General features: G+C 27.2%; 1 protein-coding gene across 3 annotated transcripts in view; it reads left to right on the top strand.

The window, feature by feature from the left end:
- Nucleotides 1–17,233, top strand: part of LOC100210263 (death-associated protein kinase 2) — a 39,224-nt gene that overhangs the window by 14,117 nt on the left and 7,874 nt on the right. For all 3 annotated transcript variants that reach the window (XM_065816584.1, XM_065816586.1, XM_065816585.1), the window contains exons 6-10: nucleotides 4,368–4,394; nucleotides 4,734–4,886; nucleotides 12,057–12,108; nucleotides 12,312–12,392; nucleotides 13,137–13,205. In XM_065816584.1, the coding sequence (XP_065672656.1) occupies nucleotides 4,368–4,394; nucleotides 4,734–4,886; nucleotides 12,057–12,108; nucleotides 12,312–12,392; nucleotides 13,137–13,205 (382 nt within the window). The remainder of the gene's footprint in view (nucleotides 1–4,367; nucleotides 4,395–4,733; nucleotides 4,887–12,056; nucleotides 12,109–12,311; nucleotides 12,393–13,136; nucleotides 13,206–17,233) is intronic.

Genomic DNA, 17,233 nt, shown 5'->3' with positions numbered 1-17,233 from the left:
CACTAAACACTCAATCACATATCGAGGACCTAAATTATAGAACACACTTTTAAATAATGATCTTAAAACACTCTCTTCGCTTAACCAATTTAAAACAAAACTTAGGCAAACACTTCTACTAAACGTCTATGAATTAAATTTCTTTTAAGGCGTTAAATAAGAGCACTCTTATGATATGATTTATATTATTATGAATATATTTATCAATTTGTTATTTATATATATATATATATATATATATATATATATATATATATATATATATATATATATATATATATATATATATATATATATATATATATATATATATATATATATATATATGTATATATGATTTGAGTGTAGACATCGTGTATAAGAGTGTATGTTATATTAATAAGAAAACATCAAACAATACAAATTCTCTTAATACAAAGAATAATTTATTTTGAGAAATTTTCACTGGGTTATGGACACCAGCATCAACAGCTCGTAAAATATTACAAAATTTTTTGAACGTTAAAAAACAGTTTAATAAAAAATTTTTTATTTGACGTCAGCAGTTGAATGACTTCTTTTTTCGTTACGCAAGAATATAAAAAATGTCCAAAATTTAGTTTTGACAAATTGCCCATTATCGAGACATAATCCGCCATTCGATGGGAAACATCGGTGCCTCTGTATTTCGAGTGCTTCTCGTACTTTACGGTCGAATTTTTTTATTTCAACTTTAAGAGTTTTAGTTTACTCCCAATTTATTTTTTTAGAGCAAAACTTGCTATGTGTTGCAATTGCTGACTGATAATGTTTGCCATCATTTAAACTTTTTTGGTTTTGTTGAATTCTTGTTCTAATTTGTAATTTCGTTTCTCTTACATATTTTTTTGAGCAATTGCATTCAACTAAATATGTACTAGGCTGGCAATTTTGGGGCAATCTAGATTTGTTTTTACATGATAATGTTGTTCTTAAATTAGAATTTGATTTAAAAACTACTCTATAGCCAACTTTTCTAAATATTTTCCTTAACTTTGGTGATAGTGAAGGTATCCACGGTAATGATACTGTTGGGAAAGCATTTTTCTCGGATTGAATTATATTGTTCTTTACGGACCGTTTTTTCCTAATTTGATTTGCAATACTTTTTAGTTGGCTTTCGGTGTATCCATTTTCATTAAAAACTTGAATAAGAAAGTTTATCTCATTTTTTAAATGTGTAACACTGCATATGGAGTATGCCCTGTGAACATAACCTTTGAATATTGTGCATACAATTTTGGGGTCATGATTCGAGTGCGATTTTATTTGAATATTTGTGATGGCTTCTTTTCTGTAGACTTTAAACTCATACTTACCTTTGCTGTTATTTATTATTGTTATATCTAGGAAATTCAGAGTAATCAAAAGAGAAATTCAAAATAATCTTAAATAAACAACACCCTGCAATACAATACACAATTGAGAAAGAAAAACATAAAAAAACACAACAAGAATTCAACAACATAACAACAACCATAACAAAAATTCAACAACACCAAAAAAGTTTAAATGATGGCAAACATTATCAGTCAGCAATTGCAACACATAGCAAGTTTTGCTCTGAAAAATAAATTGGGAGAAAACTAAAACTCCTAAAGTTGAAATTAAAAAAATTCGAGCGTAAAGTACGAAAAGCACTCGAAATACAGAGGCACCAACGTTTCCCATCGAATGGCGGAATATATCTCGATAATGGGCAATTTGCCAAAACTAAATTTTGGACATTTTTTATATTCTTGCGTAACGAAAAAAGAAGTCATTCAACTGCTGACGTCAGTTAAAAAAAATTTTATTAAACTGTTTTTTAACGTTCAAAAAATTTTGTAATATTTTACGAGCTGATGATGCTGGTGTCCATAACCCAGTGAAAATTTCTCAAAATAAATTATTCTTTGTATTAAGAGAATTCGTATTGTTTGATGTTTTCTTATTAGTATAACATGCACTCTTATACACGATGTCTACACTCAAACCACATATATATATATATATATATATATATATATATATATATATATATATATATATATATATATATATATATATATTATATATATATATATATATATATATATATATATATATATATATATATATATATATATATATATATATATATATATATATATATATATATATATATATATATACAGTGGCGGCGTTAGGGTAGGGCCTGGTTGAGCGATGGCCCAGGGCGCCGAATATAAAGGGGAGAAACTAATTGGTTATTTTTTGAATGGGGTTAAATTGAGCTAGGGGCGCCGTAGAAATCTCGCCCAGGGCGCTGGTAGTGTTAAAACCGGCATATATATATATATATATATATATATATATATATATATATATATATATATATATATATATATATATTATATACATATATATATATATATATATATATATATATATATATATATATATATATATATATATATATATATATATATATATATATATATATATATATATATATATATATATATATATATATATATATATATAGATATATATATATATATATAACAAATTGATAGATATATTCATAATAATATAAATCAAATCCTTAGAGTACTCTTATTTATCGCCTTAAAAGAAATTTAATTCATCATCGTTTTAGTAGAAGAGTTTGCCTAAGTTTTGTTTTAAATTGGTTAAGCGAAAAGAGTGTTTTAAGATCCTCATTTATGTATTTTTAAATTTTTTTTTTTTTTGTTAATTATTCTCAATCTAACAAAAGAAATTTAAAAAAAAATAAAAACTCATTTATTTTTTTCTTTCTTTATTTTAAATAAAATTTTAAGAAAATTTAATTAATATTTAAAAGATTTTGTATTATTTTACACAGTTTTTAAAATGCTACGTATGGTACGGGGCTTACGGGGCTTAGTGATAAGACAACTATAGTCTTCTTTTTGCTCCTGTCGTGTAAATTTTTATTTTTTTACTTAGTTATTGTAATTATTGTCAAACGGGGAAATATAAAATATAAAATCTGATCATTTAACGGAAATATGTTGAAGTCAGCAAAATATTATACAGACTATAATTATTAAAAATCGCCTTAACTACACCGAGTAGAAACAAATTAGCTGTCAAGTTGTCCCTGTGTTTTTCTTGCTCTTAATATAAAGTTACACTTTCATTAATTTTGAGTTTGTCGAAGATATAAAAAGAGTTGAAATAAATATCATGTTATCATACTTTTTTTATTTACTAATTTATAAGACTTTCTGTTTATTGTATTATATGCATATTATATTTATGCGTTTACGTTCTTTTTAATTTATTTTATTTTTATAGTTATCTTATTCTTTAGTTTATTATATTTGTATAAATACTTCAGAAATATTCATTCATGGTACAGATTTAATTAATTTTTTTATAAAAATTTCAATATGCTGAGTGAACAATTTTTTATATTTATATAATTAATAATGACGATATACTATAAATAGTATAATATGAATTATGTTTAAAAATAAAGTTAATAAATTAAATACTTGATGTAAAGAATTATTTGATGTAAATAAAAATTTATAAACATTATCAGGCTATTAGATTTCATATATTAAAAAAACGACAGCTACTCTGGCCATATAATACCATTACCAACATATTTTATCTGCATCGGTAAGGAATGCAGACTATATATTCTATTAAATACACTACCACGACGCTCTATGACAAGATCGTTTTTTATTTTTAAGTAACTCATTAGGGTTAGGGATAGTCCATAAAATGCGCATTGCCTAATTTGTTTAAAAATAGAAGTAGGAGATCTTAGGTTTTTTTAAGAGGAAAAACTTTAGATCATTTTTATTTTGTTTGTTAGTGAAATTTAGTGTTGCGTAATTTATGGGCGATCCCTTACGATTGTATCTTTTTCCGTCAAAGAGTGCAGCGCTAAACCGAGGCGTGGTTAGATTTCTGACTCAGAACCATAAGCTCCGAGGTTCGACGCCACCTTTAGTCAAATTGGTGAGGAAGGAGGCATAAACTTCCTAGTCAAATGCTGGTCTGCATTCTGCTCTGTGATAAGACTGTAAGGAAGTTCTATAAACATCTAAATAGCCACCAAAAAAAAAAAAAAAAAAACTAAGTACAATTAAAATTTTTATTGCGTTCGCCAACGGAAAAAAGAGAACAATTCCAACCCTTAATAACCTCAGCTAATAAAAACAAACTTATATTTAAATGCAAAACGGGTTTGTTAATTTTTTATTGTATATTGTATGTTTTTAGGTATTTTTATTTATTTATAAATTATATATAGCGTTCTATAGGAACATTAATTTTTATAATCTTCAAAATGTTACATAGTTTTAGTATATTTACTTTTTATTTAGGGCAATTGGTGTCTTGGCATTTATACTGTAAGTTTTTTACTAATACGTTTGCAAAATTATAAAAATAATTATATAAGTATACGCCCTTATTCTGAGCTGTTTAGAATAAAACACGATTAGATTCAAAACTTTGTGTATGTGTGTGCGTGTGTGTGCGCGTGCGTGTGTGTTGTGGATGTGTACAAGCCATTTGACAAATGGCTTGTACCACACCAGCTATAGCAGATTTCATTTTTATCAATGTTAAATAAAATCAAAGGTTCATTTAATTCATCTACTTTTTTTTACTGAGATATGACCTTTAACTTTATAAAATTCAATGAAAACTTTTTAAAAATTTTAGCTAACATGAGTTATATTTTTTAGCCTCAGTGGTTGCTCTCCATTTCTTGGTGAGAATAATCAAGAGACTTATGAAGCTATTGTTAAAGTTGATTACGACTTTGAAGACGAATCATTTGAACAAATATCATGTCACGCGAAAGATTTCATTTCCGGTCTACTTGTCAAGCAACCTGCGTAAGTTGATATAATTTGACAGTTAAAAGACTTTTTTCATTACCTTTTTATTAAAAATTCAAAACTAATTTAAAATTAAAAGATTGTGCTTTTATTATTAAAAAGAAAATGTTAACAGATTTAAGTTTGAGAAATAAAAAGAGAGTAAACTAAAAACTAGGGGAAAGGCGCCTATGATGGCATACTTAACTTTGAAGCTTCATTATTCAGTATCTTGAAGACCAATAATAAAAGTTTTGATATGGATACATTCATTGTTACATCTAGAACAATAATTACTCTGGGAGTTTTCATCAGTTTTATTTTTTTTATAAGTTATTCTTATTGCAAAAAAAAGCACAAGTATGCCATCATACGCAACCACTGCTCCTATGATGGCATAGGGGAGGATGGGGCTAGTTAGGATCGATAGTAACTTAATGATTTCATTTAACCTTAGAGTCTTCCCTCAGAAAAGCCAGAAATTACTCGAAACCATCCTAATTTACCATTTCATGTTACACACCAGCATTGTAAAATTTTGCGCATGCGCATAGGATATATTGCGCTTTACGTATTTTTTGGACCAAAAAAGAATTTTGGAGCATCGCTTTCTTTTAACTTTACTTAAAAATAAGTTTTTCTTTTAAAAAAAAAAAAGATTTTCCCAACTCGTCAACATTTTAACACCCCCAACTCGTCAGTATGCCATCATGGGTAAAAGTCATCATTTTTATTAAAACAAGCTGTGTCTGCTTTGTTCAAAAGATAAAATTAAAGTAACTATTCCACTAAATGCACAAAACTTGAATATAAAATGCATGAAAATTTCATTTCTGCACAGTTAATAGTAAAATCACAATCATAAATATATGAAGGAAATAAAACTACAACAGCACATCCCGAAATCGATTTTTGTTGATTATAAAAACAATACTTGTGCACAAGGGACGTTTTTTCACTTAAACTAATGTAAAGTCAGTATAGTCATGTAGGTCTAATCATTTTTTTACCAAAACCAATTTTAATGGAAATATGACCGGTATGCCATCATAGGCGCTATGCCATCATAGGCGCCTTTCCCCTATTTTTACTTTTTTTATCTACATGTTTACCAAAAAAAATTATAAAATGATTTTACAAAAGAGTCACGTGACTGATATGTACATATAATGAAAATATAACAGCTTATAAATAATTTATTTCGCAACAGGTTCTTAAACTAATGCTTACTTTTCTTAATTAATTTAAATCTAATTATACAACATTCTATAACAAGTCACGAAAAGGGTAGTTATTAAATTTTCTCGGCGTATTGGAAAACGAGACGTGATTGCAGATGGGAAAAGATAAATTTTTCTGTTCGGGTTCAAAATGTTCTATATAACAACGAAAAAGAAATGCCTTTTAGATTTTAAAAAATACCTAATGCCATTTTTTAAAAACCTAAAAAATATTTCTATCTTTAAACGGCATTAAAAACATGACTTATTATATAAAAGTATTTACCAAAATTTAAATTTGTTAAAAAAACTTGTTATAATAAAAAAACCCTGAAGTAGCGTTTTTTTATGAGATAACCATGCCACTAACCCTGTAGCTAACACTACAGGACTAGATAGTATACATTTTGTTAAATTTTGAAAAAGATGCCTGAAGAGACCCTATAAAAATGTTACGTTAGTTGTTTTATTAACCTTAAGTGAATATATGTAAGTTTATAATGACTATTAATTTTTTTATTTTTTTTTCGTTTTTACTGTATACAGTGGGCATGTCGCCCGTAACCATGACGTAAGACGTCCAACGGACGTCTTACGAACGTTTGGACGTCCTTGAGACGTCTGACAAACGTCTCCCAGACGATACACGCCCACTGGGTATGAGATTCTTTGTAAAATTTGTGATAAAAAAATTATGTTGTAATATGTTAAATGGCTATGTGTAAATAAAATATGTACGTATTTAGGATTTACGTTTTAAGAATGGAATTGCGCTCAATAGAATATAATATTTTTAAAAATTTTACTTTCATATTTCTATAGTAAATCAAAACAAATATATTTCGAAATTTGATATTTCTATAGTAAATCAAAACAAATATATTTCGAAATAGTTTATTCATACATAGCTATTTAACATATAACAATATATTAAATAGCTATGTATAAATAAACTATTTCGAATTTTCCATTTCAGGAGAATTAACAATAGTACAAGTACTAATATAAAGTAAATACCTGAATATACAACATAACCTTATAGTCAATGATGAAATAGTAAAAATAGCTGATAACAATAATACTAATTATAATAATAATGATAATAATAACAACAATAGTAATAACAATAATAATAATACTAGTAACAAAATGATAACAACTATAACAAAAGGAGAATTTCATAAATAAGGACAATAACAGCAGCAACAAGAATTTAGTGAATAATGACAGCGACAACAAGCATTTAGTACGAAGTAGAGAATGGTTGAGTGAAAAGAGATAAATAAATAGATAGATAAATAAAGCCAAAATATTGGTACTAATATTAATAATATTAGAATGAAAAAAGTTTAAAAATGGCAGATAGAAAAGAATTTCAAAATGTTAAAAACATCAAATAAAAAACTGAAGCATCACAAATTGATATACATAATAAAGAATTCCAATATTAATTTGTAGAAATATTTAATTGTATTTTTTTAACAAATAATTACAATAAAAGCTTGATTTTGAATTCAGAGATTGAATTAAGAGATTTTAGATCAGGAGGTAGTTTGTTCCATGAGCTAATAGATTGATATTTAATGGATCTATTTCCATATTTAGCAGAGTGGTGTTTTTGAATAACTAAATTTAAGCTACTTAAGAGCGAAGAGGATAGTGACTATTTGTACAAGTAAAGAAATTATCGAATGATAGGGGAAGGTTTTTGTGATGATAATTCCAGACGAATTGGCAGTTAAGGAATATCACAATTTTAATATATTGGAAATTAGGTATAGCACATTAGATTTAAAGTTATTGTAATGAAAATATATTATTTTCAAAGCTTTATTTTGGAGATGGGACAACCTTAAAATGGTTTGCTTATGGGATTGCCCCCATACTTGACATGCATATCTTAGATGGGACCCAAAAATAGCATGATATATATTTAGCAGAGTTTCTAGATTTACATAATGGCGGACTTTGGCTAGCATTCCATTAGATCTGCTGAGTTTCATTGCTAAGTCATTCAGATGGCCTTGAAAAGAAAGATTAGAATCAATTTTAATCCCAAGATATTTAATAGTCTAAAGGATAAATTTTTTGTCCGCTTAGTCTGAAATTTAAGTGCTTATTAATTGGTGCCGAATTGGATTAAAAGATAATTAGCTCTGTTTTGTTAGAATTGAGAGAAAGTTTATTAGAACGGAGCCACTGAACAAGATTTCCAAGATCATGATTAATACATTTGTTGATTTTTTAAGTGATTTGTAAGCCAATAAAATGCTAGTATCATCAGCAAAATGGTAAGCAGTTGCAAATTTAAAAGAAGTATTTAAGTCATTAATAAAAAGAAGAAAAAGAAGTGGTCCTAAAACTGAACCTTGTGGGACGCCATTTGAGCAATTCTGTAAATCAGATTTAGTGTCATTTATGGAAACAAACTGTGTTCTGTTTTGGAGATATGAAGTAAACCATTTTAGTGGGATGCCTCTGATTCCATAGTATTCCAATTTTGTGAGAAGGATGGAGTGATCCACAATATCAAAAGCTTTTTGAAAATCTATAAACACCCCACATGCAAAGTGCTTATTATCTAGAGCTCTTCTAATCTTCTCAGTAATTTCAATAAGTGCAAGGGTTGTGGAATGTTTGCTTCGAAATCCATATTGATGTTGGTACAAGCATTTAAATCTTTCAAGAAACTTGTATAGTCTGTTATGCATAGCCTTCTCAAAAAGTTTGCTTAGGTTGGAAAGAAGGGAAATGGGTCGATTGTTAGAAAAGTCTAGTAAGGAGCCTTTTTTATAAATTGGAATGACTTTAGCTACTTTAAAAACTTCAGGGAATTTGCCACTTTTAAAAGAATTATTTACCATAATGCTAAGAGGTTTGGAGATTATGTGAGAAGCAAGTTTAAGAAAAAATGTAGGTATGCTGTTAGGTCCATAACTTTTATCACTTTTAAAAGCATTATTAATAAGACTAGATACCTCATCTTCACTCACAGGGTCAATAAAGAAAGAATTAGCATTAGGCAAATTAAGAAAGTCACTATAAGTACGTTTTGATGACATGATTTTATTGAGTAGTTTTTCACGAATAGAGACGAAGTAGTTATTAAATATATTTGAAACAGTGGCATGGTCTGTGATGATATTTTCATTCAGATTTAGCTGAGTAGGTGTTTTATACAATGATGCTTTAATATTTATGATATCTTTTATGTCTTTCCATGTATTTTTTATATTGTTCATGTTGTTATTAAAATATGTTATGTAGTATGATTTTTTACTACTTTTTAATAAGTTGCTAATTTTATTTCTATAGAATTTAAATTTTGTGAAATGTTACATCTTGCAAATTTTTTTATAGAGTTTGTTTTTTACAGAAATAGATTTAAGCAAGTTTTCAGAGATCCAGGGTTTAGATTTAAGTTTGATTTGATTTTTAGTCAAAGTTTTAAAGGGGGCACATTGGTCTAAAATTCTATTAAACGATTTTAAAAATTTATTTATGGATTCATTAATATTGTCATCTTTTTTAATCATAAGCTCCCAGTTGATTTTAGAAATTTCTAGAATAAATTTGTTAGTCAAATTTTTTTAGACATTGTCTAGAAATTTTAACTTTATTTTAAGTAGAAGTTCATAAAGATGTTATCAATGAGTGTTTGAGATTTAGCTGTTATACGAGTAGGTAGGATTATGGAAGGATTAAACGAGTAAGAACATAAGGTATCAAGGAAGTCGGAAATAGGATTAGATTCACTATAGCTCAGTAGATCTGCATTAAAATCACCCATTAAAAAGATCAATTTTTTTCTTTGCTTAACTTTTCAAGAAGTGGAGTTAAAAATGTTGTATTGAAATCATTTTGATTAATTGATGGATGACGATATATACAACCAAATAGGACATTTGTTTTGCGAGGCTTAATGATTTCGACAAAAACAGACTCAATTAATTTTGGTAAATAAATTTTTAAGCCATGACGAACTACATAATTTAAATTAGACTGTAGGTATAAAAGAGCACTGCCTTTTTTGGCCTCAGTGGGGCAATGCTCAATATTGAATCCATTAATAGATATGTCTGTAATATTGGTATCATTAAGGTATAAATTGGATTCAGTAATCCCTATTGCCATGGGTATAATATTTAATGTGCTGATAAGACTGCACAGATCATCAATGTGATAAGGTAGTGATGCAATGTTAAGGTGAAGATATAGATCTGAATTAGATTTGATAGCTTTATTAAAGCCAATAACATCATAGATTTTACAATTAATAGCAGAACCAAAGACTGTATTAAATTCTTTAAATATGTTTCTTGAATAAATTGAACATACAAGAAAATTTGATGATACATTTTGTGGATTTTTGCATGATAATGTTGTTAAGAGCTCATTATCAGTAAGCAGACCAAATGGCATGTTTTTCATAATCATAAATCACCGCAAACACATATTTACAATTATTATTGGTAAAAACTATTAAAGCTATTAAATCCCTAACGTCATTAAATGTTCTAGAACTTTCCGGAATTACAAAATTTTATAAATTAACGAGAATAAATAACCTACAAATATTAATAAATTGTCCAGTAAAATAATAAATAGATGTGGCTAACCAATAATCATCAAACAGAAAAAATTAGGAAGTTTAAGTATCTATAAATCTTTTGCTTTTCAATAGATTCGTGCTATTTTTTTTGGTTTTTCTTCTCATTTTTTATTTGTTATACTTTTCTTCTTGCTTTTTTTCTTCTTGTTGGTTGGATAATCCAAACTATAGCTCGTATTTTTGTTTGCTACTTTAGGGTTACTTTGTATTAATATCGTTCACAATTAAATTATTTTGATATATTTTTGATTGATTTAATAATAGATTGATAATTATAATTTCGACTCGATAAAATAATAAATATTCTAAACTGTAACTTAGAATTTAGAACGCCATCTTTCCCGGCTAAGTAATTTTTTATAAAAACTGCCACATAAAATTTAATAGGTAGTTTTAAATCTTTTTTACTAAATAAATGATTTTAAACATAAGAGTAATATGTTTTGATTTAGTGGATTCACGCTTAATTGCGCAAATTGAAACAGGCAATGCGGTTCGCAATCAACTAGGAGTGCGCAAATAAGAAAAAGATAAGAAAAAATTTAGCAAACTAAATTATTAACTATATAAACAAATCTTTATTAAGAAATATATTATGCATGGGGGGAAAAGTTATGAATTGTAGGCTGATATGGATTCTGCAGCTTTTCTCGTTTAATTTTCATAATTACTGACAATAATTAACATCACTTTTTAAAAGTTTAGCTATAATTTCGACTCGTTGATCTTCTGATAATCTTTTTCCTTTGCCTTTAGCCATAAGAAGTGAGGATAAAAAAGTTGGAATAAGAGAACTGTGACAGCTAAATTTAAAACAAAGTTTTTTTATTAAAGTTTTTTCAATGAGACTTGACTGATAAATCGTTAAAACTTATTAATATCTGTTTAAAACAAGATTTATCATTTACTTCGATTCGAATTCGAATTATTTATCTATTTACATTCTGATAAAATCGTTATCTCAAAATATTTGTGATAAAAACTAGTTTTTAACCTAACACAGGAAAATAATAGTTACGTTTTCTTATCTAATTACACTTTCAGCAAAAAACTCAGTAAAAAATTGAAATACAAATATTTTGGGCCTAAACGCGCAATTAACTGGGATGCAAAACTAATTGGGTGTGCAATTTAGCGAGAGACTACTGTAATGAAAATTTCATTAACTTTTTCCATTTGAGTCATAGATTAAACTTTATTAGGTTAGGTGTTATATAATAATATTGACCATTTTTATTTTATTTTTAAACAATTTTTTTTTGAAACTTTTTGTCGTGCACGACGACTGCACGTGCACGACAAAAAGTTTCAAAACGACGACTGATGACGTCTAAATGTCTGTCATTTTTTTTACAGAGATAGATTGACAGCAGAAGAATGTCTCAATCACGATTGGCTTGTATACATGGTAAAAATAATATAACATTTTAAATAATTTCATAAATTTTTATAATTAATTAGGATGAAGAATACCTTATGTTTTCAGGTAAGCTGAATACCATTTACATTATAGTTTTAGGTCTAGAAGTAATTTTGATCATAAAATCATTCGTAGTTTTATGTATTATAAAATGTATCAAAGTTGAAAAATACTCTTAATTGTTTTTTTAGTCGGCTCCTCGAGCTCGAACAGAATCTGTATTTATAACGACTGCGAAGCTGAAGCGATATTTGGCTAAAAGAAGATGGCAGGTATTTTTAACTAATTATAAATATTTATTTATAAATAATCCTAGTATTAGCGTTTAGAAAGCCACCCTCCCCCCTCCTGGCTTTAATTTTTAATAAATTGCAAAAGCTATAACTCATCTGTTAATATTTATTAAACTAACTGTGGATCTATATTGGACATGCACGTGTTAGCCTCTAACAGCTCATTGAAATGCCATATACGGACCTCATTTATGCCAATGTGCATAGCACCCTTGCGCCAGATTGGATAACAAGTTCCACAGTTAGAAACCTATTTTCGAGCCACTTATAGATTGGGTTAAATTATTTTTCTTTATTATCTTATTTTTTTATGTTGTTGCGTTAAGGTTTAAGCAAGTTTTTATTTATGGTTATTAAGATGCTCTTAAAAGTCCTAACGGTTTTATCACAGAGCACCGCGGATGAGCATTTAACACGAAAATTCGCGTCTACTTCCTTACTAATGCTGGACCTCTAGGTTCTGAGCCAGAACTCTAACCACTGCGCCACGCCTGCAATCCACGGCTGCATTTCGAAAAATGTATTACTGTATAACAGCGTTTCTTAATAAAAAATATTCTGATTTAATTTGCTAAAATACTACTACTTTATATTTTAATCCTGACTCATTCTTTATCGAAATAATATTTGATAATTAACACTTTTTTACATTACTAGGATACTTTTTGTATAAGTCGTTCTAAGATTTTAGTATTGACTTTTATTAAAGATTTCTTTTTATAGCAATCGTTTCAAAAATTAAATGCAATTAATCGATTCTCAAAGTTTATGAAAAAAATACCAGATGAAGAGGTATTTGTTCTTGTAGTTTATTTTTAATCGAGATTTTCATATATATGCTTTTTTTATAGTTTTAAAATTTATACTTATGTGATATTTGTGTGTATTATATCGTTTTTTTTAATTTATAGTTTCTTTAACAAATCTTACTTCATTAAAAATAATGTTCTAAATGTAAAAAATTGAATAACTAAATAGTTAAAATAAAAAATTGCAGCAAAAAATTAATTTGTTGACAACTGCTTTCGAGCAGAAAAGCACAGTACAGGTATACCTGATAAGCAAATAACCCTTTTTTAAAAACAAAAAATTTTGAAAATCTTTTTTTTATTTAGTTAATTCAATCAATTTTTTATTTATTTTATTTAGTCAATCATCTTTTCAAAAGCATACTTATATAAGTATATGAAACTTACATTTGCAAATTGAAGTTCGCGCAGATCTAATTTATCGATACGTTTACTATCCACAGTAACGGGTCCAGGAATTTTTGGTGGAGGAAGGGGGGGGGGGAAGGATGTTGAAATATTTTTGTATTTTGTACTACACCTGCGTCTCCTAAAAAAAAGAGTCCTCAATTTCTAAGATATTTTAGGGCTTTCAGATTCTGGGGTAGGGGGGTAGGATGTATACCCCATCCCCCCAACCTCCTTGAATCCGTCACTGACTATCCAATCTTAAAATTTGCATTTCTACTGTTGCGAAAGTTTTTATATAAAGTGTAATTAACAGTTGTAAAATGAAATATAAAAAACATTAAAAAAACCTGTGTTCAATCATTCCAAGAATTTAACTTCGATACCTTGTGACATCTTGGAATACGGGAAATGATAGAAAAGTCATGGTGAACAGTTTTCAAACCTTTAAACAAAACCCAAGCCCTAGACCCTTTTTTAAAATATTTAAAGTCTATTAAGACCCTTGAGACAAAATAAAAAGGTGATTAAAATTGCACTAAATTAAATACGTCATTTTAATATAACGTAAAGGCGGATTTCCAAAAGACGAAAATATTCGCGCGAAGCAAATTTTTTCGTCATTAAGCATGCGCAGATAAACATTTCTGTTAATTCTGACAGAAATGTTTTATCTAAGCATGCTTATCGACGAAAAAATTCGCTTCGCGCAAATATTTTCGTCTTGTGGAAATCCGCCTTAAGTAAAAACTAAGCAATAAAAAACACGTCAAAGTGTTTCATTTAAAATCTTATTTTGCCAGAGACAAAAATGCGTGGAACCGTTAGTAAAAAAAAGTTTTTAATATGAACTACTTTTGTTTGTCGTGATACACTTAATATAAAAATTTGAATAAATAAAGAAAAAGACCTTTACAAATATAAACAAGTCTTCTTATAAAATGTCTCAATAATGCTGTAAGAACTTTTTAAATGCTTAATAAGGTGAAAAAAACATATGTATAGATAATTGTAAATTAACTTATACTACAATATATTGTCACACGATTTATAAATTAAATTAATTTAAATTATCATATTATTTAGTAACTATTAGAAGTATTCATAATACAAAAGTAGAAAGACTAATTTTTTTAGATTATTTTTAAGAACATTAAAAGATATGGCAAGACAAAAAATAATAAAAAAATTCTGAACCACTTTTACATTGAAACGTTAAACATAAAATATTGAGTTAAAAAAACTTTAATATCATAAAAAAAAATTTGGATGTATGTTACAGTTTTCAAAATATATTAAAGTGTTCTTGGCAACGATAGAAAAGAAGCAATATCTGTACAATTGCACATCGAGGTACGAAGAAGTAGTTGCATTCTTTTTGTTTGTCTTTTTGTTAATGAAAGTAATTTTTTGTGTTGAATACCTTTAGCAACTTTAATGTTTTTAATGATATTATATTTTCCAACTGATAATTTCTTCAAAAAATGTCTAAAATTTAGTCCAGTTTCTTATTTTTATTTTAATTTTATCAGTTTTGATATAAATTTAGACGAAAAGGTTTTTTTGTTTGTTTGTTTAGAAGTGAAACAAACCATACCTTTTACTTTGTTTTGTCAATCTTTAAAGATAATTTATTGCATTTTAAACCAGTTAGATATATGCTTAAATATATTATTCATTTTATAATAATGGTACAAAAACATGATAGTTTTTAGGTTTAATGCTTCGTTTATATCATTTGTGTTTGTTAAAATAAGAGCAAACCCAAGAACCTGGTACCTAGTGGAACACCGTGTGTTATATTATAGTTATTTCATTTTGATATTTATCTTTGTGGGTGAAAAGTAATTTTCTATTTTTGAAATAACTTTAATAAATATTTATTTCATTAGATTTTTTATTTATGCCATAATTTCTAAGCTTCTGCAGTAATGTTTTACAAATGACGGATCAAATTCGTTTCATAGATTGATAAATATGTCATGTGTGCATTATTTCTATCAAAAGATTCAAAGACTTCCGGGACAAATTAAATAATTGTGCTTTCCGTTGAATTATCTTTTTTTAAAACAAATTGATTGTATATTAGTCTTTTATTATTAGGGTTTATATATTCTAAACAATACTTTCTAAAACTTCTAAGTAAATACAAGGAGGATAGGTACTAAACAGTAATTGCATTTTTTGCAAATTGGAATAACTTTAGCAATTTTAAGTTAGTCCTAAAACACTTTAAAAAAAGTTAAAAACTATTTTTTAATTTTTCATAACAACCTATATTACTATCAAGATACTGTTATGCATAATTATGTCACTCTTACAACCAAGTTTTTAAAAAAGTAAGTTTCAAACTTACTTTTTTAAAAAAAGATTTAGAAGCTGCGTCAAACACTTCGGGAGATAAATCATTAATAAAATAAGGATTACCTATAAACATTAATAAAAAATCATTAACTTTTAAATGTATGACAATTTAATAACAGTATTACCTAGCATCGTTCGATAAAGACCCGGAGCCTTTTTTAGGCTCTGGGTCTTTATCAAAGACCCGGAGCCTTTAATAAAATCCTTTAAAGAAAAATACCCATGGAAAAAATCCTTTGGTGAAAATCTCCCCGGAAAAAATCCCCCAAAAAAAGTTTTTTTTTTTTTACAGCGCATAAAAATTAAGACATCAATAAAATAGTTGTTTGAATGTAAATATTTTATACTTGCACAATGCTACAACAAATTATGTTGCTAGCAAAACCTGAAACCTTTACTTTTAATACATCGACTGAAAAATAGGTAGAACATGTGAGGAGTGTCGTTACGTTGATTGAGGGTTTTGGTTTAGCAACAAACCTATGAATTTAAAAGAATAAATTTTTTATTTAAGGAAATTTTTTCATCGGGAGATATTTTCCGGGGGTTTTTATCGGAAGAATTTTTTTGGGGGGGAGGGGTGGGGGGGGAGGGGATTACTTCCTATATCCCAATTTTTGCTCGTTTTATACTTAGTTTTTAATTAAGTTTTTTTTAATTGAACAATTTTTTTTTTAACTCTTTATCCTCCCAGGTTTTATTTTCATTTTCTGCCAGCCCCTTAAAACTTCAACTATTTCTAACGCTTCTATGTTCCAGTTCGGCAATTTTATATTTAAATTTTTTACTAAAACTTGTTTTATTCTTTTCTAAAACGTTACTATTTATGTTTTTCTTTAAGCTTAGCAAAAGATTTTTTCCTCTCGATCAAAGAGAATTATTTGTATTTAACATTTAGGTCTTCTTCCTAAAATTCACAACAAAATGTGTTTGTATGATGTAAGAGGCAAATTTTTTTATAAAAATAGAAAAATACTTTAGCAAAATACTTATCAAAAAAAAAAATTTATTTAACCAGGTAGTTATCTCCAAATATATTTTATCTCCAATAATATTGTCAAACCTATTATTGTTTATTACAGCGGAGAAAATAGAATTAGTTTCACCTTTATTTTTTTTGTTCTAATAAACAAAAATGGCAGTGAAACAATTATTATGTCTACTTTATTTCTTATTATCTTACTACAACTAAAAAGTTTAAAAATTGATATGTTTAATTAATTATAAATGGAAAAAAATTAAAAGTATTCAATTGTGGAG

Source organism: Hydra vulgaris, chromosome 13, assembly GCF_038396675.1.
Source record: "Hydra vulgaris chromosome 13, alternate assembly HydraT2T_AEP".
Taxonomy (NCBI): domain Eukaryota; kingdom Metazoa; phylum Cnidaria; class Hydrozoa; order Anthoathecata; family Hydridae; genus Hydra; species Hydra vulgaris.
Note: the sequence above shows the minus strand (reverse complement) of the source record. Positions and strands in the feature narration are given on the sequence as shown.